This window comes from Aythya fuligula, chromosome 6, assembly GCF_009819795.1.
Source record: "Aythya fuligula isolate bAytFul2 chromosome 6, bAytFul2.pri, whole genome shotgun sequence".
Lineage (NCBI taxonomy): Eukaryota > Metazoa > Chordata > Aves > Anseriformes > Anatidae > Aythya > Aythya fuligula.
In genome coordinates, this window is record NC_045564.1 from 12539671 (window position 1) to 12561302 (window position 21632).

At 44.5% G+C, this 21632-nt stretch overlaps 1 protein-coding gene across 2 annotated transcripts in view; it reads left to right on the forward strand.

Moving 5' to 3' along the window:
* KLF7 (Kruppel like factor 7) overlaps positions 1-20323 on the forward strand; it is a 57049-nt gene extending 36726 nt beyond the window's left edge. Inside the window, exons 3-4 of one of the 2 annotated variants that reach the window (XM_032190419.1) lie at positions 10813-10936; positions 17663-20323. In XM_032190419.1, the coding sequence (XP_032046310.1) occupies positions 10813-10936; positions 17663-17714 (176 nt within the window). In that variant the 3' untranslated portion in view covers positions 17715-20323. The remainder of the gene's footprint in view (positions 1-10812; positions 10937-17662) is intronic. The other variant, XM_032190420.1, reaches the window with a different exon arrangement.
* Positions 20324-21632: the final 1309 nt, after the last annotated feature.

Consider the following 21632-nt stretch of genomic DNA (forward strand, 5'->3'; position numbering starts at 1 on the left):
GCATACCTGTTAGAAAGGGGAGGACAAAATCCTGCATGGGACCCTCTTTATCCACAGTCTCTTTGTTTCACTGGAGACCCCAAATCTTTCTGTTGGCCAGCTTTATACGTGATAGAAGGCTGAATAAGAACCGAAAGCCTTTAAAAAATGTGCGGGCCAGTTCTCAGCCCTAGCAGCCCCATCTGTAGATAGACACACACGTGCTGCCGTGGGCAGATTGTGCCTGGGGGTGCCTGGCCTTTGAAACCTGGGACCGAAAACTGGGGCTTGAAGAACTGAAAGCTGGAAAAACATTTACAGGCGTGCTAGCCAAGCTAACAGTGACGAGCCTGTGCTTCCAGATGAAAGCGGATCACCAGCTGAGTTCTGAAGGAAAGGTGTCCCTGTTGCTGAACTGTGCACATGCGGAGTTTATTGTTTTTTTTTTTCCTTGCTCCGATTCCTCTGGGCGCTTACCACCGATAGAGGGAACTTAATAGATTAGCTGGACAATTTTGCAATGTCATTCTAGTTTTTTATGATGACCATAAGTGATCATTAGTGCACTAGAAGCATGTATTAGTTCTTGGAAATGAATGCCATAAAAATACAGGCGTGCATATCTGCATACACTTTTGTTCGATATGTAAGTGCACGGAACCTGTTACGGTTAATTTTGCATGAACTTCCATTTGGGCATCTTCGCGTTGGTCACGTGTCACTCTGCTAAGCTTTTCCCTGAAGCTGAATTTTTCCACATTTGGTATTTTTCCAGCATGGCTGCTGTTTGTTATTTTAGAAGTTGGAGGAAAAATACTTGTTTTTTAGGAGAATGTGGCATGTGTGTTGGGCATGGGCAGAGAGAAGAGAGCTTTGCTCAGCGTAACAAGTTAAGCTAAAAACTTGGCCTCTGTAATGGAAAATAGCCTTTGAGTAGAAGACCTTTATCTGTGAATATCTGGGTGAAAATTAACTGGAATGGACTAAGCTCTGATCTGTTGTGAAATGACTTTTGTATGAGTGTGGTACACGTGATGCAATTTTATTGTTAATTCTTCGTGAAACCCAGAGAGTCCCAACGGTGGTTTCTCCAGGTGGTTTCCTGGGCTTTGTTTTGACTTTGGACGTGTATTGGGGAACACATTTCATACAGAAGGTGTCTTTATTCTCTAAGATTTTCCCTCTGAAGATGCAGCGTCACCCAGCAGTGGGGTTTTGTAGCGCACTTGCATCATTCCTCATTTACACTCACCCGGCAGCATGGATGACCTGGGGGATTTCCAGCAGGGTGCTTCTGTCTCCCTTAATGCTTAGAGCCTCTGGAGTCATAGCTCTGGGAAGGTGATCATCGTGCAAACTTTCCCCAAATGCAGACAAGTACACTTCCTAGCCGGCAGAGTTCATCACCTTTACTGGCTGCCTCGTGCTCTGGAGACCAGGCCCCTCGGTTTGCCTGGGTTTGCCCAGCAGCGTTGCTGAGACCTTTTGACCACGACGTGCTCCACGAAGCAGTGAGCAGCTCCTGCTGCCTGCACTGCTGGGAGCTGCCACGAGCCCCCGAGAGAGGCAGCAGCCGGAGGGACGGCGTCTCCTGCCGAAGCATCGCCCGCCTGCCCCCGCTGGCCCTGGCACAGGGTGTATTTTATACAGCCAAACACACGGCTTCCCGCCCCCCAAATCAAAGCTGGTATCTGAATGAATGAAAGCATCCTGGGTCTTGTTCCTTTCTTCTTGTTGTTCTTGACAAAACCAGGAAACAGAAAGGAAGATATTTTATTTTCCCCTCGTGTTTTATTCCCGTGCTGTCTCTGCCAGTCTGCATCCCTGATTTTTCAGTGGCAAAGGGGAGGAAAGGAAGAGACACATAAATAGCGAGACCCATCAACACTGCAATAGTTTGAGTAAATGAAAAGCCACGTTCGTTAGCAAAAATATGGAACAAAAATAACTTAAAATGTTAGCATTTGGGACAGGGGGTGTCTCTTCCTCTTCACTTGCTTTTTTGTCAATTCTGGTCACTGATAAATATTTTTTATATTCTGCCTGTGACGTTACCTTTGCTTTTTGCATGGAATTTCTCAGAAACTCTTGGCCTAAACTGCAAGCGTCCAAAGAGCAGACCTTTACTACACTGCTCTGGATTATATAAATAGGCGCCAGGGCCCATAAAGGGCTCTCATCACTGCTTACCCTCTGGTATAATTTAGAAAAAAACAAAGGGAAAAGATCTATTGCGGGGTCCTGCAAAAATCTGACCCGGTGAACCGCTGAATTTTTCTCTTTTCATCTGCTGCTTCTGCCGCCACTGCCTCGCCTTGCATCTTTGAGCTCGCAGAGCTCCGCTGCATTCGAAACTAAAAACCCTTATTAGAGGAGATTTTTTTTAAAGTTCTTGCTGCTCCTCTGGGGACCAAAGTAATGGCAGCTTGAAGCAGCGGAGAATGTGTAATTAGGGCAAACAGCGATGCCGTGCCTGCCGGGGAGAAGCAGGAGGCGAGGAGGGGATGCGCAGCAGCCCGGCGTGCACCGCCTGTTACTAGGAGACCCCGGCACGAAATGCGGGGCGTGCAGGATGCTGATGGGCCAGCCGGGCGCCTGGGTACCAGCCCGACCTGCTGCACAGCTGCTCCTGCCCTCGCGTTGCCAAGCAACTCCATCCAGCCTTGCCTTTCTTTCTTCTTCTCCTTTTTTTTTTTTTTTTTTTTTTTTTAATTTTAATTTTCCTTCCCCCCTCGCTCACTCGCTCCGGAGGCTTAATTGGGTAGCCTTGCTGCTGGGGATGCTGCCGGCTGCCCTGCTGCCGTCCCCTGGGCCGGGCTGGCCGAGGATGCGCCGGCAATTCAGGGGCACAAGGCTGGGCTGTGCACTTCAGGGGGCACAAGGCTGGGCTGTGCACCCTGGCTGGCGCTCAAGGAGGGTACAAAAAGGAGTATTTCCATTTCTTGGAGCGCTGCCGCGTGCTTCGCTTCGCTCTGCATTTCAGCTAGGCAAGCGGGCTTTGTGCATGTGCGTTGGGTGCTTGTGTGTGTGTGTGCAAGAAATAAGGCTGCAAAAATTCATTTGTTTTTGTGTCCTGAATGACTGCCTGCGGAAGACTGCTGCTGGGTTGGTAGACGAGCTTTGGCAAGGCCCCTAGGGACTAGTCCGGAGCTTTGAAGCTGGTAGAAAGACTGATTGGACAGCGGGGCTGGTTCTTAACCTCTTTTCGCCCATCTCTGATACAGACATGATTAGAGCCATCTCTCTATAAGGGCACTTCTGACCTTTTTGGATGAAAGGAGCTGTACAGCGTTCACGGCAATGTACTGCTTTTACACTTGATCATCCCTGCCCGTCTATAAATAGGTACAACCTTCTCACATTGTGTTTTTCACAATCCTGTCACATTCCTCTTCTGCCCTGTACTGTCTACTGCCAGCTTTTCTCTTGTGCTTTGTCACCCTTTCAAAGGCTTTTCCATCTTTCCAGCAGGTGGCAAAACTGTGAATAAAATGCTGTTTTTCCTTTTTTCTCTTTTTGGGTAGAAAGAATCGGTGAGCCACTTAAAACACTGACCACGGCCCCTCCTGCCTTCCTTTGTAATAATAAAAATAATAACTACCCTTTCTATTTCTCCAACAAAAATCAATTAGGAGTATATTGAGGAATGAAAGGCTCCGAAAAGTATCTGAAATTGATTTTTATAATTAGTTTTACTGGTTGATGGGTTGCATGCACATACACTTAGATGGCGGCATTGACTTCCAGAGGCTGTGTGTATTAAATAGCCTGCTCGTCCTTTTTGCTGAAGAAATGAACTTAGTGGCATTAAAAGGAGGGTGATGTTGTCGTGCACTGAACTGCAGCAGCTCTCCAGCTTTTCTGTAGCCACACCAGCAAAGCAGTTGTCTGAGGCATGCATCTGATGGTAACTTGCTGAATTTAGCGTGGAAGTGGGGCCATTCAACAAGCAGCAGATCTCGGGCCCCTCCTCTGTGTCTCCTATTTGGGGAGTGTGTGTACACGACGTGGGGGGACAGACACGGCCGTAAATGAGACCTCTTTGGTTAGGAGACTGCATTTTTTCCAGAGTCCTTAAAACTGAATTTCCTTCTGCAACTTGCTGCTGGTAAATATCACGTAGCACTTTCCATATGAAGAGAGGAGTGACCAGTAACATTTTCTGTTGTGCCATGTGATGTGTGCTGATATTCAGCTAATTAGAAGAATTATGGCTCGGCTTCATTGGTATGCCACGTATGTAGCTTGTAAAGCTCTCAGGGACCCTTAGAGATGAAGAGTGCTACATAAATATAAAATATTGTTAATGTGATGTTCCACATTAGGCTTCCCATTGTGCCGTGGCAGACTTTTGTAATAAACTGCAAAGCAAATACAAGCGCCTGCCTGGCGTTACTCCGCGAGGCAAGCCGGGGGGCTGCTTCTCACCAAAAACCCACCGGCTGCCGGCGTCTCCGCGGTGTCCTTCTGCGTGGCCCCGTCCCAGCGCTGACACCACGGCTCGGCGTGACGGCACGTTCCCAGCCACCAGCCCCGGAACAGTAGGTCCCAGAAGGATTTCTCGGAGAGGGTGGCGAGGAAAGTTATTAAAACGCTCTCTGAAAAAGCCAGTGGGACTACGTGGTTCTTCACACATTCTCTTTGCACGACTCGGGCCCCCAGAGCGTCCTTATGGGAGAAATCCAGGCGAGAAATCTTGCATTTAATTCCTTTTTCAGTTGTAATTTGCAGTTTGTCTGGTTCTCCAAGAACGCCAGTCTTAGAGCAAGCGTAGCTAAAGCTGTCTTTCAGGACATATTTTTAGACATTGAGGCTTTTAGAACTAGTTTCATTTTGAGTAGTATTTTAATCACGGATTTTAAAAATGAAGGAGATGCTTTGTGTTTCTTTCAGAAAACTTTTTTTTTTTTTTGGATCTTGAAACTGTATGTAAATAATTCACTGTGGATTAGAACACAGGGCGATTTTTCAGGGGGTGTTCCTGTTTTTTTAAAGACTTTCACATGCTATTTTTATGTACTTACATAACATATTAAGGAGCTGTTAAAGCACAGCGTAACAAACATCTTATTTGACTGGCCTTCAAAATGTGCACGCAGACAGGACTTGTTTTTTTCCTCAGTTTCCTTAAGCCTTTTTGGCTAACTCAGGCATACTGACAAAAGGGGGCTCTTAACTGTACCGTGTTTTAGCGGTGAGGTATACCAGCGAGGGTTTTCACTGGGATTCTCCGCTGTTGATCTGTCTTACTGAAGTTATTGCAGGACCACGGGGCTTAAACTGCTTGCTTATTTTACTAAGCACACTGTAAGCAGCATGTATTTGTGCTGTGGTGTTTAAGTTGGGGTGCATGGGGAGGCAGAAGGAAACAGACACACAGGATAATCTTAATATGTTTGTTTACTTTTAATTCCGTAAAGATGCAGGACGAAACTCAAGCCTTAATGGGCATTTCTCCAACGATTGATGAAGCCAGGGTTTCACCCTGCAGTATTGCTTGATCTTATCATGCACATCCCCAAATCTGTAGGGTTTTCTTCTGAACTCACCCCTCCCAAAATCCAGGGAGTAGGGAACAACCTCCTTTCTCTGTTTGTGTGTGTATGTGCATGTGTTTGTTTTTAATAACAAATGTTTCTAGTCTTCAGGGCTGCAAAGAGAAGTTTAAAATCATGACCCTAGGTTATCTCCAAACCAGAAGGCAAATGATCTCTCTGTCTTACTGTCTTCATCTTGAAAATCTCATTATTTTTGTGGGAGACTGGACTCATAGACTTTTTAAACCCCTAGGGTTGGCAATAAATACCGTAAAATGTAAGATGTATAATATCCCTGGCTTCCTTCTTTTGTGCAGCAGTTTTCTGGTCATGACAATGTCCTCAGCTGATCCTGTTTGTGTTGCTCTGTCTCCCATAACCATAATGTTTTTACTAACTGGTCTCTGTTGAAACTGCCGCTCCGAGATGTCTGCAGTGAGCTGACTCTTCTTACTCCTTGTACAAAGAAATATGCCCTGCACCTAGATGGTTCTGGGGTGTATAGGTGGCAAGGACAAGGGATTTCAGTGTTTTGTGCTGTTTTGTGAGAGAGTCTGTATTGCTGAGGCTTGTATAGTGTTTGCAATCTAAGCGTATGGGAGAGAAGACCTGATGGTTTCCATTTTGTGCTTGGAGAGCAAGACACAGCAGCCTGTGATGGAGCTGCTCCCCTGTACGACCAAGGGAGAGAAATTCACCTCCAGCTTCGGTGTAACTGGGGCCTGATGTGTCCCACTCTGCACACGCCGTTGTCTCTCCGTTAACATCAAAAGGAGCAGTAGGTGATTATTTCCGATGATGCTTTTTGGTACGTGAAGTTGTGGTACGTGAAGTTGCATGAGATGAAGCTCACCAAGTGTGTCTGAGACTGGAAAACGACCTGACAAGTCCAGAAGTCTGGTGAAGTGGCTTCATTGTAAAACCAGCCCAGGTCTATCAACAGTAACTGGGAACCTGGTGTGTGTTTACCAGTGTTGCAGTGTTGCTGGGGTTGTGTGCTTGACCCTGTCATATTTTCAAATGAAAAACCTTTAGCTTTTAAGCGAAACCTGTACCAATCACTGCTGATTTTTTATAACTGGGTGCTTAATGTGTAGTCTTTCATTTGTCTTAGTCAGCAAAGGAACAGTGACCTGATTTCAGGGGTACCAAAGTCTTGTGGATTGTTGCTAAGGTTGTCGTAGATTTTAGCTTCATCATTGCATGTTTCCCATAAATTTGCAGAATTCTTTGTCCTCCGGTTACAAGACTAGACAAGGGTGGGTGAAATGAAGAGGGATGGAGGGTCAGCCTGTTACTGAAGTGTACTTTGGGGGAGTTTTTAGAAGGAGAGCTAAGTTGTGTGAAATGCCAGGAATAGAAGTGGAACAGAGAGCTTCTTCCCCAAACAGCCCCATCTCAGGATATGAATATATGCTCTGGAAACATGAAAAGATAAAAATGGGCCAGGGACTGATCAGTAGCTTTCAGCCTAGTGGTCTGTGCGCTCACAGCATCTGCAGGCTGCTCCTCAGGCGCCGTCAGCATGCAACTAAGGATGTGTCCATGTGAGCGTTTTCTGTAGTTCAGAAATCCTCTTTTGGGGTCGCTCTCCAGGTTGCTCCCATTCACTGCCAGAAATAACACTCCTGAAGCACATGCAGCAGGCGTGCTGGGAAGCCTGACCATGGTTTCCCTCTGCAGCTCACCTTTTTGGCTCTGCACTGCTCACCAATGTGATGCTGCCTCGAGAAACCAGTGCGGTCAGCAGGTACGAAATCACTACACGGTGCTCTGCACCTCGCCACTGCTCTGGGGCACTGCTGGGATTTTTCTGTAAACAAGTGGTACGTTGTGGGAACACTCGTGCTCGTCTCAGAAAACTGCATAATCTGATGCTTCAAAGTGTGCCCACGTCGCTGGCTGCCTGCCCTGCCTCGGTGTGCCCGTGGGTGCACGGAGGCTAAGCCGGCCCCGTGGTGTGGAGCACGTCCTGAGCTGCAGCAGCACAGCCTTTAGCAGCTGCGTATCTGGGCAGCAGCTTCTTTTTAGATGTGCTCTGGCTCCTCTGTGGAGTGCACGTGGAAAAATGTGGGTTTATGGACTTGTATAAGCACTGCACAGCCCCTTGTGTTGGGTAAAGGTGACTTAAAGAGGAGAGCCTCCTTCCAGGGAGTGGCTCGCAGGCACGGGGTTTAAGTGTGGTTTTTAATTGTGAGGAATTAGAGCCTGGAAAAAGTCAGTATGGCACAGCTCTGTGATGTTCCCATTTTTAATTGGATTTTGAAGCTCATAATTAATTTGTTAGAAAGGGGGAGATCCTGGCCCAGTAGAAGAGAGTGGGAGTTTTGCCATTGCCTTCAGCAGAGGAGGATTTCGCCATCTATCCTTTTATTCTCGCTAATCCTCTACAACAACAGAAGAGCAGCCTGGCACATGGAAACGATCCTTCCTGTTTCTTCTGCCTGCCATTGCCAGCAGTGAGGTAGGAGGGGCTTCTCCCCCTTTTCCATTCCCACGCTTCCTCCTGACACACACCTTGGCAAGAGAGCTTTCATTTCATCTGCGGGTGAGACGAGAGCAGCCATTAGGAAGCAGTTTGTTTTTCATCCTCACGTACAGAGACACAGAGGTCTCTCACTTTGTGCCCTCTCGTGTTTTTGAGTGGCTGCGGGAGGGCAGGGGATCTAACCTTTCTGAGGTCTCTGGGTCAAGGAGCCTGTCTGACATGTCTTTAAAGGTCACCGTGCTCCTTCGCCTTTATGCTGTGCCACGCGGAGCTCTGCACGGCAGCGTGCTGCCTGGGAGCACAAAGAGGTACTTCTGGCATGTTGTGGAGCGGGGCTTCGCTTACAGAGGAAAAGCATCCGAAAACAAAAAGCTCAGGGCAGCACAAGGCCAAATCAGGAACACTTGAGAGAGGAGACCCTGGAGCAAATAATGGAGATGTGTGGCATCCCGTGGGTTTACCAGTAATCACGCTTGGCATTTCTGTCTCTCGTAACCTATATATAGCACTGTACATTTTCAAAGCTCTTGACAAATGTTAACAAGCCAAACACAGCTTCAGTCCTAATAGCCCTTGTTTCATAGAAAGCCCATGATGTTTTCCCTTCACCCTTCTGCTCCGTAGGCGGCTGTATTGTTCAGGCTGGCTGTTCCTGCCAGATCTGGCTGGGCATTCGTCCCTTGCCTTCTCTTTACAGTGTGTGTAGAAAACGCACTACAAGGCAGTTTGTCTGCCTTGCTGTCTCCACTCTGAGGTAGGCACTAGAGAGCGTCAGAGAACCAAGGAAGCTGGATTATCACCGAGGCCCATTTATTGACAGCTTTTAAAAATAATGCAGGAACTGTTCACATGGAACCGCTGCACCATCAGAGACATGACCAGGGCTGGGGAAATCCTTTTCCTCTGACAAGGGGAGATCGAATGCAATGTGCCAGGTAGGATGTCACGGGCTGTCGAGGGGACAGTGCTGAAGCAACTGCAGTTCTGGTGTCTGCGACAGCACTGGTAGCAGTGTTTGAATTACAGCTGAGTAACCAGCACAGAAACAAGACACCAGCACTTGGCTCACTAACAAGAATTTTCTTCCCCCTTTTTTGTCCCTCTGTGAAAAAAGTTTTGTTTTGTTTTGTTTTGTTTTTTCAATAAAAATATGCAAGCCTGCAGAGCTGACCAGACAGGCTGAGTCTAAGTGGGACGGGGTTATTATTGGCTCAGCCCATTGTCTTGTTGCCACGTCCCCATGGTGGATTGTGGCACACAGTAGAGACATCCAGGCTGGCCTTTCTGGTTTTGGGGACTGAGGGCACAATTCAGTATTTTGGTGAAGTCTTGTCTGCTGCTGCACCCTCTCCATTGCCTCATCCCAATAAATCCTTTAATTGAGTTACTGTGCCCAACAAACTTCTCAGAGTCTGTTAAAATGGCTCAACTCCAGTTCACAAACACCTCATCCTGCTGGGGCAGGGGACCAGAGTGCAGCAGAGCTGCCTGTGCAATGAGAAGTTTGTAGAAACTCACTCACCACAAAACAGCTTTTTAAAATGTATTTTCATGCAATTATCCTGCCCTCTTCACTTTTATTGCTCTTTTGGCCTCTCCAATTTGTCACTTTGAAATACGTAGGGCTCCCATAATCAGATCTCAGTCCTTTACCTGCTGAATAGACACGCTAAATATAGAAATCTGCCTCTCTGCGCCGAGAAATTTATCTGCTGTGGCCAAGTAGAGAGGTCATACGTATTGCAACTTCAGTTTGGTCAGTGGCATTTTTTTTTAAAGATTGCCTTCTTAGCAATTTTAAGAACAAATAAATAAGTCCCTTCTCTGTTTATAATTGCTGGCTTAGTAGCTTAGTAGCAAAAGTGATTTCTTGTCAGCATTTTATCTCAACTTCTTCCTCTTCTAATGCATCCACACTGTGCTGACAGTGTGGGCAGCCGTGACTTTGAGTTTATACTCGAGGAGAAGCACTGGAGCATTTGTTCTGGAGGGAGATGATAAATGTGCATGTGCATGAATACACGGGCACGGAATGAGGAGAAGGGAGCCATGAGGCCTTGGAAGTCTCCATCAGAAGGCATGAGGGACTTACGGATGTTACACCGTGGATCCACAGAGGCTGGTCTGTGTCAGAAGATAGGTGAAAGTGAACACAGAAGACCAGACTCTCCTGACATACCACTTCATTGCTTCAGTGGTGTGGTTCATATTTTGGGGGTGGAATAACAGCTGATCCAGGTGTAGTGCAAAAAGACTGAAGGAGCAGCTCATTTAAAGAAGAAAACGTTTCTCCTCTTGCACTCCCTGTCCAGAGGTGGTTGCTCCTGGGGGTGCCCAGGTGGCGGTACGACCGGCTTCCACCTGCGGGGTTTTGGCATGGGTACAGCCTCTCACAGCTACCACAGTAATTCAGCCTGCGAGCACAGAGCGAGCTGAAAGGCTGACTGGAAATCAGGCCCCAGCAGCACAGAGGGCGAGGTTTGGGGACATCCTGAGGGTTTGTTTGAAGAGCAGTTGACGGGTTTTGTTAGAAATGGGAAACTGGATGTTTTAACAGCTGGAATGTTGGAGCTGGACCCATCCCCAGTACAATGCCTCATAAGCCCTAAGTGGTTTGCGTCGTGCTCTGGCCATGAATCGTGTGACTCAGTTTGGGTTAGCCTGCCCATCGTGCTCTGGCTGTGAATGACTCAATGTGGGTTAAACTACCCAAGTGGGAAAGGGGCGAGGGGGGCGGTCACAGGATTTGCAAGTTGAGTGCTCAGTAATGCTGCTGCCGTGCTGACTCTTCTCTCCTCCCCTCCGCAGGTGAGAAGCCTTACAAGTGCTCGTGGGAAGGGTGCGAGTGGCGTTTTGCACGGAGCGACGAGCTCACGAGGCATTACAGAAAGCACACGGGTGCAAAGCCCTTTAAATGCAACCATTGTGACAGGTAATGCTGCCTCCTCACGCGGTGTTTGAGCAAAATGTGGCCATGGTGGGCGGCACGGAGCTGCCAGCTCCCTGAGAGCAGAGGGCCTGGCCCTCAGCACAGAGGCCTCTCCTGGCCTTGTGTCCCACTGCCTGAGTCCCTGAGCCACGGAGGGCACAAAGAAAGAGGTGGGACCGGGTAAAGGTCTGACTGAAACGTGCCAGTGTCTGTTGTGGGCACAGGATTCAGTCCATAGGACAGCTTTTTCTAATACTCTGTAAGCAGAGAGGATGTCCAGAGGGCTCCAGACCACTTCAGGGTGGTCTGCAGAAGCTGACAGGCCTCGTAAACACCTGGGTGTACGAGAGGGCACATGGGGTCTGTGTGTGGCTGTTATGTCACAGGTGCCCAAAATCTACAGAATAGTCTGGGAAAAGAGCACTTAATTTCTGTACAAAGTTACTACATCATTGTCTTCTCTTTCCACTGAGTCGAGGGCTCAGTGCTTCCCCAGGTGAAACTGAGAGTCAAAAGAAGACAGCAAAGTGCTTCAGCTTCGAGAGCACAGGAGTATTTTAGGCAAGTCTGACAATTCACAGTCATGGGATTGTTTTGAGTAGGATCAGTGATTGCTGTGAATTCCTGCTAATGAGTGAATCTTTTCCTCCAGTTCTAAATCTCAGCCTTGGTGTCTGTTTGATGTGGGAAATACTCTGCCCCTTCATTTTGTGTGGGCACAGACTTAAAAGCCTGGTGGGTGCCTAGAGCCAGGCTTCCTGAAGAGCCTGTCATGCAGCCATCCTCCAGGGACTCAGAAATGTTTTGCTGGGGGAGCTGGGTACCCAGCAGCTCCCAGTGAGAGCAGTGGGAGCTGCTGCTCATTGCCGACCTTTTCGCAGTCCTCACCGTTTTAGCTGCTGAATGAATGATGAGGTCGTCTGAAAATTCTGGTTGTCCTTGCTTGGTGCTGGTTCCTTTGAAAGCTGGGTTCTTTGAATTCAGAAACAAAACCAAAAGAAAAACCTCCTCCCCATCTCCAGTCCCAAATGATAAGAAATTAGGGTGGAGCAAAAGCAATTACCCCTGTAATGACTCTTGACAGCACTGACAGGATCAAACAATGAGCACTTCTCCCCCTCGACCCCCCCCAGCTGGAGACTGGCAGTGCCCTGGGTAAAACCTGGATCCAGTATTGAGTAATCAAATAATGCGCTTGCATCTGAACATGTTATCCGGCTAATCCTATTTATATATATATTTTAAAAGAGACTTAAGAAAATTACCCATCTTTTTAATGCAGCACTAAGGTTCTCTGCTCTGATAAGAAAACATTTTTGTAATACAATAAAGGCTCTAGGAAGCCTCTGGGTACACCAGACCAGCAGAGAACATGCGTGGAGAGAGGATGTGTGGGACATAAACAAGGGACCCCATCCTTTTATGGGAAGGAAATTCGATCATTTTCACATCCTGCCTTTCCAAGAGCTTCATCTCCTTGAGCACTCTTCTCCCCTTGTCTCCCCTCTTCCTGCCCCCCCCCTGCCACAGAGAGCTTCCTCTTGGATTATCTTTTGTTTTATCCCTGGATTATCTTTTGTTTGCTCAGAGTGAGGGACAGGATAAACCAAGTAGGGACCTCTGGAGTTCTGCTTTGGTATAAGCACATTTGTGAAGGAGGACATTTATGTTCTCTGTTTTGAATGTAAGGCATTGCCTTTCTCTTTTTCTCTGAAGAACAGAGTAACCACCCCCAGCCCCACAAGCACACAAACACAAGCAGTGCAAAACTGCAGGGTTTCTGTGTCAGGACAGACAGTATTTTTAGCAGAGATTTAACACGTAAAATAGGTATTTTCAACTCTTCAGCCTCTTTCAGTCCTTTTTTAAGTAATCATTCTTCTCCATCTACATATTATCCTTGCCTTTATATATATTTTTTTATTTGGCAGCCAACTCAGTTACTGCAGTCAAGAGATACATTTTTGCAACCATCTAATACTTCTGCTCTTCAGCTGAATCTGTAAATAAAAGAAAAAATATATTAATAAGACTGCTGGGATTTGTGCACTCCATGCACAAGCCATCTGCGTGCGGTGGTAGGAGTCAGGTTTGGATTTACTTTTCCAATCAGTTGCAAGCTTGTAGAGTGCCGGTGCGTATTCTTTTGGCCCACTTTGCCATCCCACTATTTTTCCTTTTTTCATTCATTCATCTGTCCACATCTATTGGAGATGTCACTTCAAGCAAGCACTGAAATGTGCATAAATCTGTCCCTAGCCACTTAGGCAGAATTTAATGCTAAAGACTCTCCTTCCTGAGCCAGGGCTCCCAGCTGGAGAACAGTTGCTCCATATCTGAACTGCTGCCCTCTTCTGCACTCACCATTACTGACAAGAGTTGTGGTCACTCCCTCAGACATCCGGGCTTGCTAAAATTTAAGGAGCCTTTTGGATCTACTTTTCACAACATCGACATCGCACAAAACATACTGTTTTGTTCAGACGGGAACAGCTCTTGTTGTTCAGAAGGGAAGGCCATACCTTGGCAATCAGAGCATTAAAGTAGGGATCAATATAGTAAAGAAGGGGAGTGTTGTGCACATGGTGTGGCTGCAATTCCTTTCCAGTCTGTTTTCAGATGCAGTTGTGTCTCTGACCTCCTGGCCAGCATCAAAGGGGTATTCATGCGCCCTGTGTACAGGACAATTCTAAAACATAAGAGATGAGAAGACTTGATTCTCTTCTGCTGCTGTCCCCAGCCCTATCCCAGCCCAAATGCCATTCACCCCACAGATCACGTTGTTAGTTATAGCTGGCAAGCTACCACTGGTTTGAGTAGCACCATATGTACAACAAATGGTATGTGGTTTGGTGGCGGCTGGGGAGAAAGGAGAATCAGCTAAAGTGGTGCAGAAAGCAGCGTACAAGTCCCTCGTGCCTTCCAGACACCAGGGGTATGCTGTTTATTAGCATTCCCCAGGAGTTATGCTCTTCAGAAACACAGGTAGGTTATGTTCCTCACACAGTGCAAGCCCTCAGCACTCCAAAGGGAAGAAGATGACAGGGCAGTGGCACTTGCTTGTTCTGCATAAATACGTGCTTAGGAGATAGCAGCTCAGTGCCAGCCTATTGAGGTATATACTCCAATGTAAGTGTATGTGCTTGGTGTCCTCTCTTGACAGCAAGTTAAGAGCGTGCTTGGCAGAAATGCACAAATCCCACAGTGGGAACTCCACAGCTGGTAAGAAAGATGGCTGAGCGATGTATACTCTTACCTTCCCTCTTTCTCCTGTGGAGGCTTCAGTGCTGAGCAGTACTGTGTTGCTAAGGAGATAGAGCAAAAAGAGAAGGGAGAGAATCATGTAAGGGAGTTGGGAATTTTTGCATTGTGCATCACTGTATGACTTTCAGAATTAGGGTGTCTAAGCATAAGAGTTTATGCATCTAGCATAAACTGTCCTTCCTAGGAAGAGCTGGATTAGGGGAGGGGTGATGGGGAAGACTCTGATGGCCCACATACCACGTGCAGTGTTGCTCTAGGACTGGAAGAGGCACAGAGCCAGAGATGTGGGGCAAAGTCTTGCCTCATAGACAGGACTAGGGACCAGCAAGCTGCTGCTTCTTAATTTTGTGGAGGAAGGAGTTTATCTTGTCAGTGTATCCTGTGGAGCCTCCCCCACTGCTAGCTCTTGTTCCAGAATGAAAAAAAATATGCCCACTAATCAATACCTTTTTTTTTGGACAGCGTGTTTTAGCTGTATCTTTTAGTAGGGACTGTTATACTGCTGAAAATAAACGTCCCTATCCACCAGCCTTACCAACAGCTAGAACTAACCAAATCAGTCAGCAGGAGGACGTGAACAATTAGCGTTGTACCGTTTTATTAGCTATAAATTAGCTAAGAATGGTGCCATTTTATTAGCTATAAAAATATTATAGGGCTGAAAAATACACTAGATACTTATACTATGGTAATTGATGTGAAACAGTGTTTGGGATTCGTATTTTTCACAGATCTTGCTGTGTTGTGACTCAGCATACATTTCCTCGGATGCATTTATCATAGAGACAATCAGAGAGGAAAAGCCGTGCTTGGGTGGTGGTCTTATGACTAGTCCTAGACTGAAGTGCCAGCTGGTGCATGTCTTTTTGGCAGCCTCTCAAGCTGTTGTTTTGTTTTGGCAGCCCCTGTAGCCAGAGCATGCTGCTTTCTCAGTTGAGACTGACGGGAGAGATGTTGGTCCAAGGGTGGATTTTGGCACCCCTGGGCTAGAAAATTCTAGCTGTGCTGAGCCTGCTGCGCTGAAAGCAAAGTGTCCATTGTCAGCTCCTCATCTGTCTCACTGCACTTCAGGCAGGAGCTGGGAGGAATGCAGCCACCAGCCCATTTTGAAGTCTTTCTTTTGAATTTTTGCCACTCTAGAAGGGTGCTAACCCCTTTGTAAGCTGCTACGGATCGGTAGAGAACAGCTGATTGGAGCAGAGCTGTGCTCATCCTTAGATGATGAGAGTTTATTTTTTCATGTGAAAGTTGCCTTCATACAAGGCCTCTTTGTCTTAAAAATTTACCTCTTGGTGAATCATCTCTGGATATAGGTAGAGATAGACTGCCCGTACAAGGGAATGCTGCCAGTGGGACAGAAAAGATTCCCTAACTATTTTAAAATCTCTTCATTTCTATATTTCTTATTTATTTTCTGCTTAGTGTGTTTATTCTCTGGGTGCTTGCTTTTAGATTGAGGGCACTTCTATTTTTCTTTGTTTGTTTGTTTGTTTGTGTTTTTCCTTTTGATTACGTAGTTGAATTTGTTCTTTTACATTCTTTCTGAAAAGTAAAAAATCCTCAACTATTGCTTTTTTAGAAATAGATTCAGTGCCTGTGTATGAGCTGTCCAGATTCTCATGATAAGCCATTTGGATATTCTAACCATTGGTGGCTCTTTCTAGATCTGTGGGGCAGTGAAAAGACATTGCAGGCAAATCAGTTCTGGAATATATATTTTCTGTTTTGAAAGCCCTACAAAACCAGTTTATTCAAAAGCCATGAATTTGTGTTTTTGTGTTATAATAGATGTTTTTTCCTCTTACTAAAAATAATTGTGCCAGTGCTTTTTGGTTTAGGGTAGAAAGGAGACAAGCCAAGATTTGCAGGGATATTGTAAACCTCTTGTTTCTGAGTACTCAGAAACAAGTACAAAGTCCATAGTAGAAGTTTGAATTTTGAGAGTGCCTCAGTGCTGCCTCTCTGACAGTCAGGCTCCATTTCAGGGCTTTGGGGTAGGCAGCCAGAACCACTGCCTGCTTGTCCTGCAGTTTACTCTCTGGTGCCATACATATCTTTAATGACACTGTGATCGTGGGTGTGAAATGGATTGGTGCCTTTGATCCCATTTCTATTGGGTATGAAGTTGAATAAATATTCCTGCTTACTGGCAGTTTTGATAAAATGGGTTTACGTATTGAATGACAGGGAAGAAAAGCACCTGTCCTCCTCAGAATTTATTCCCCTTGTTACTGACAATATCTTAATGGTGTAAAGTCACAGATTTTGGGCTGCTGTTCCTGCTGCAGTGAATGCCCTGAAGCATGTCTGCTACAAGACAGCTGTTCTAGAATAATAATTCTTGATTAACTCTTTTTGGGGCTGCTCTTCTTCGGGAGTGTTTTATTCTGAATATTTTAACCCACTTCCCAAGTGGATTAAGTAATTTCAAAAGAATGCAGTCATAAGCCCTTGGAGAGGGAGTTAATCAAGAGTAGATGTGTCATTTCAAATTCACGCCCTACCTTATCTTCAATTAAATGCATGTTTAGACCTGCCCTAAAACTCAACTAGTTCTCCAGGGTTGATGCTCTAAGTCCGTCTCATCAGTATCCATCTAAATGTTCAGAATGTCAAAATGTAATATTGTGTGATGAGATGGAGGAAAGATGGGTTAGTGGATGAAGAACAGAAATTGAAAGCGAAAGTCCTGTCTTTTTTGCCCTTTTTTTTTTTTTTTTTTGGTTTTACCATACTTCTTGTGTTACAATATCCTTGCTTTCTTTGTGTCTCAATTTTCACACTTACAGGATAGGGATAATACCTTGTCTTCTCTCAACATCATTTAGGGAGATAGCATTCATCAGCATCCACATATTACCAATGATATTCCCAATGGAGAGAAAATGAGAGATGTAGCCCGAAGGATTTCCAGCCCCCAAGCATTGAACCATTTTTCTTCCGATTTGTAGTTAAGAATGGGAACTTAGCTTTCAAAACTGGCATCTTCTGTTGGTGTTTGTTGCAGGTACTGGGCACTTGAAAAAGGTATATTTTTCTGTGTTTTTGTTTGTGTTTTTTTTTTTTTAATTATTATTTTCTTATTTTTAAATTGTCATTGCTAAGTATTTGAGTAAAACTGACTTGTTTTATTTTTTTTTTATACACACACATACACTGAATATTTGATTTTATCCTACAGGTGCATGGATGAGCACCCTTCCCTGAAGTTTCACTCAGTGAAAGAGGAGGAGGGAGAGGAACAGAGAAGGGAGAATAGTCTATTTAGTTGCTGAAAGCCAGGATAGTTGGCCATCGGTTCTATAGTGGTGAAGCACACAGGGTTTGGTGTTGATCCATCGATAATCTAAAGAATGTCACTGAACCTGGATAAGCATTTCCTCCTATACATAAAGAGGGAGGAGCAGGAACCTTGTTTTCCAAAATTCTGTATTTATTTAATTTCCCACTTGGTTTATTTTGCAGGTGTTTTTCCAGGTCTGATCACCTTGCCCTCCACATGAAGAGACACATCTAAATATCAGTCAGCTTGGCATGGAAGTCATCTGAGCTAAGTGTTGTGAGATGAAAGTGGAACTCGAGTAATAACATGCTGCCTTGCAGGAGAAGAGAACTTGATCACGTGTAATCCTCTGTACAGAGACCACACGCTCGCACTGTCATGCACCCAGTTATACTTCAGTACATACATCGGTTCTTTATGCCTTGCCCCAGCTGGATGGGAGAAGATGCAGGCAAAGAAATGGTATAGAGGTGAAGTCAATGAGAAGAACAATTGCGTACAGTACTTTGTCTCTCTTGGATTTATTTCCTGGTTTTGCCAATGGAAGTCAAAGAAAATGGAGGAGGCTTCTCTGCAGGTGGACGGCAACAGGAGGGGCTTATTTAACTTGCTTCTCAATGCAACTCAATAGGAGAATAAGTCGTCTTGAAGTTGCATATTTGTAGCACTAACTTTCTTTTTAAATAGATGGGGGGAAAACAATGACCTAGAAAACCAAATCCCAGTTTGGTAGCCAAAATTAACCTCTTGGTTCGTTTGTTCTTTGTCTGAGGATTCCTAATGTTCAGTGCGTCAGACTTCTCACAGACACTTTGACCTGTCTTGGTTTTGGTTCTTCTTCCTAGAACTGAGCTATTGAGATCCTTTTAAGTCAATACCAGTGGCCTTAATGGCAGTAGACTGTGGAGTGACACTTGTGACACAAATATCCTCTCTTTGGCCTGAGTTTATGTAGACTTCACGGAGGACTATATTTTTGTTGGTTGTTTTTATTTTAATTTTTGTTTTGGCTATTGCACAACATATGCACTAGGGACTCTGGAAGCTGCTGCCATGATGGCTAAGTGGCCAAGGGATAAACCCTGAGAAACAGCACCTAATATCTCTGTAGGCCTCACCTTATTGCCATAGCTAGGACTTCTTGTTTATTTGTTGAATGAAAACTTTAAAAGCTTATTTGGAAGCTTAAACCTTCTTTTCTCTTTTCTCCACGAACAAGTGATCTTCAGAACTCCTTGTCTTCACCTGGATATCGGTCTGGGACTGGCCACACCACACAGGCATGACTACAGGATTCCTTCCACATCATGTGAGCACGTTAGCCACAACTCACAGTGACTTAGAGATGAATTTTGTTGCTTTTTCTTGCTGTTCTTCTAATAACCAATTTAAAACATTAGACTTTTGTTTGTGTAAAGAGCACCTGCAGACATTTTTATTTAAACCTGATGTTTTTTGAACATCTTACACTCAAAAAAAACCACAAGCCAAAAATCCTGCTCTAGTCTCTGAGTGGGAAATCGAGAACCTCTTCCAAGTACAAAGGCTTCATTCAGCATTAGCCTTTTAAAGAAATTATCAAAGTCCTCCTTTTCCACTCATCAAGTTGATACTGTAGCCCACTCCAATATGAAAAAACATAATGGTGTGAATGGTGAAGGAAGGGTTGGATTTCACATACAACAATGAGGCTTTTCCAAATGATTGCTCTAAAGTATTACTAACCTAGAGGTCCATTTTGGCCTGCTATGTGAACCACCAAGGAGAAGTGGAGGTCTCATGCTCACCCTTCAGTCCTATTGATAATTTGATTTCGTTGGGCTTAAAGTGGATTAAAGTCTACAATACAAAAGAAAAACAAACAAAGAAAAATGTATCCTACTATAACTTGCATTTGAAACTATTTGGCACTGGCCCTGACTCCAAAGACTGCATTTAGGACCATAAAAATGGCCTATGCAAGCAGGCAGGTGGTCATTAGGTTGTATATTTTGTATATTCTGGGACCATCCCTACAAGATGTGTCTAGAAATGAAACAAAATGGCGCATGGTCCACAAATGGTTGCTGCTCTTTTATACTGTATTAGCCAACTGCCCTTCTTTGACTGTTTTGACTCATTGACTGTTAAATATTTCCCTTAATTTATGTTTTGGGAGGTAAAACTGTTCTCTTGGGGAAAAAAGAACAAACAAGAAACTCAATAGATGTTTATGAGCTGTCACCAGGATCCTTGGCACTTGAATTCTCAGCATTTTGCAACCTTTGGTTCCAGTGAGAGATTGAATTTACTCAAAAGATGCTGTTTTTCCTCACAGTTTTCACAAAACACTGTGACTGTCAACTGAACACTTTGGGGACAGGGGGTAAATACGATGTCTGGCCCATATGGCATGAAATATGGACCAAAATCTAACCATCTTTTAGGGGCAATGATGTAACATTCATGATAAGAAAGAGAGAGAGAGAGAGAGAGAGAGCAAGAGAGAGTGTGAAGAAAGAAAAGAAAAGAAAGACAGAGAGAAAGAAAGAAAATCGAGTTTATTCCAAAGATTTAAAACTAACCGTACTATATATACATATATATATATTTTATATGTATATATATATACAAAAATTGCGGAGCACTGCTTGCTGACAATCTCGTATTTCTCTACTTCTGTGTTTGCATACTTCTATGGCCATTCCATCCAGCTGTTCCACTGGGACTGAGGGCCCTAGAATCCAATTTGTGTTGGAATATATAGAGCATCCTGCCAGATGTCTAATGGGAACTGAAACCTCAGCTGTGTGAAACTGTAGAGCATCCAGTCAGTGCATTAGATCAAAAAAAAAAAAAAAAAAGAATAAGAAAATCCTAGAATTTCATTAGTGTAGCATCCTAATGTATGTGCTCTCAAACTCACTGCTACAATACTCATTGGCTGTGAACCTGCATAAATATCCTCCTTTGACCTCTGGACACACCTGCCTTTAGATATGCTAACAGTAGTCTACAAAGAATAATTATTAAATGACAGTGTATGTACCAGTCTCTATTTAAAAGGGAAAAAAATTAAGCAAGACTGCTTCTTTTATTCCAGTTTTCATTTGTGGTCTTGTTGATGTCTTATTTAAATATGGCAGAACAAGGGCCCCATAGAAAGAAACATACTGAAATGTGTGATTATTTTGTTCTAGAGACAGGCCTATAGTTAAATCCTGGATTCGTATAGCCAAACATAGAGGAAAAGGGGATAAGAGCCTTAACTAGATTTCAGATTTCTCAGGCTCTTTTTGTTGCAGGTCTTGAACTCTGAAGCCAAATTCTGGGCTTTGGGACCATCGCTTCTGCTTGTAACAGGAGGTATTTTTCACCTGAATATGTTGTATACTCTGTCAATCTCTGCACTTCAGTTTCTGGGTGCTCATATACAAGTGTCTTAGTCATTACTAAAATTTTGAACCATAGCTTGTATTTTGTAGATGGAGTCTCCATTTTGGAAAGGCCTAATTAGTGACACGTTCCAGGAGTCATTTTTTACAATTAAAAGTTTTGTTTCTTTGCAGATATTTCAAGCTGTGCACTTCAAACCTGAGCAATTCAGTATAGCTAGATCATTTTTGGGCCTGTGTCTCCTTGCTGAAGTTGTACAGACATCTTCTATTTATAAATTATGAATAGAAACAGGCTAATAAGGAAAGGCTAATCCTTTCTGTAAGGCGTCTTTGGAAGCAAAACCCTAAATGGATGATTTGGTAACAGTTGAGGACAAAATTATTGAGCTTTAGAAAGGAGAAGCTTAACATTGTTTCTTTCATGCTAGATTTATGTCTGTTTGCAAAACAGAAGCCACATTTTTCTGGCTTTTCTGAAGAAAGTCAGATGTGGTTTCCAAGGCCATGGAACTGTAGGATGAGAACAAACTGAGACAAATGTCCCACAAAATAGTATACATAAAGGAAACAACTAAATCAAATATCTTTTTTTTTTTTTTTTTTTTTTTTTGTGAGTAGCTAAATAATGTTTTGGAGCAGTGTAGTCAATCATAGAATAATGCAGGTAGAAAGGGACTGTCCAGAGACTATCTCAGCCAACCTTCAACTAGAGCCGGTTGCTCAGGGCCATGTCCAGTTGATTTTTGAATACTGCCAAGGATGGAAATTCCACAGC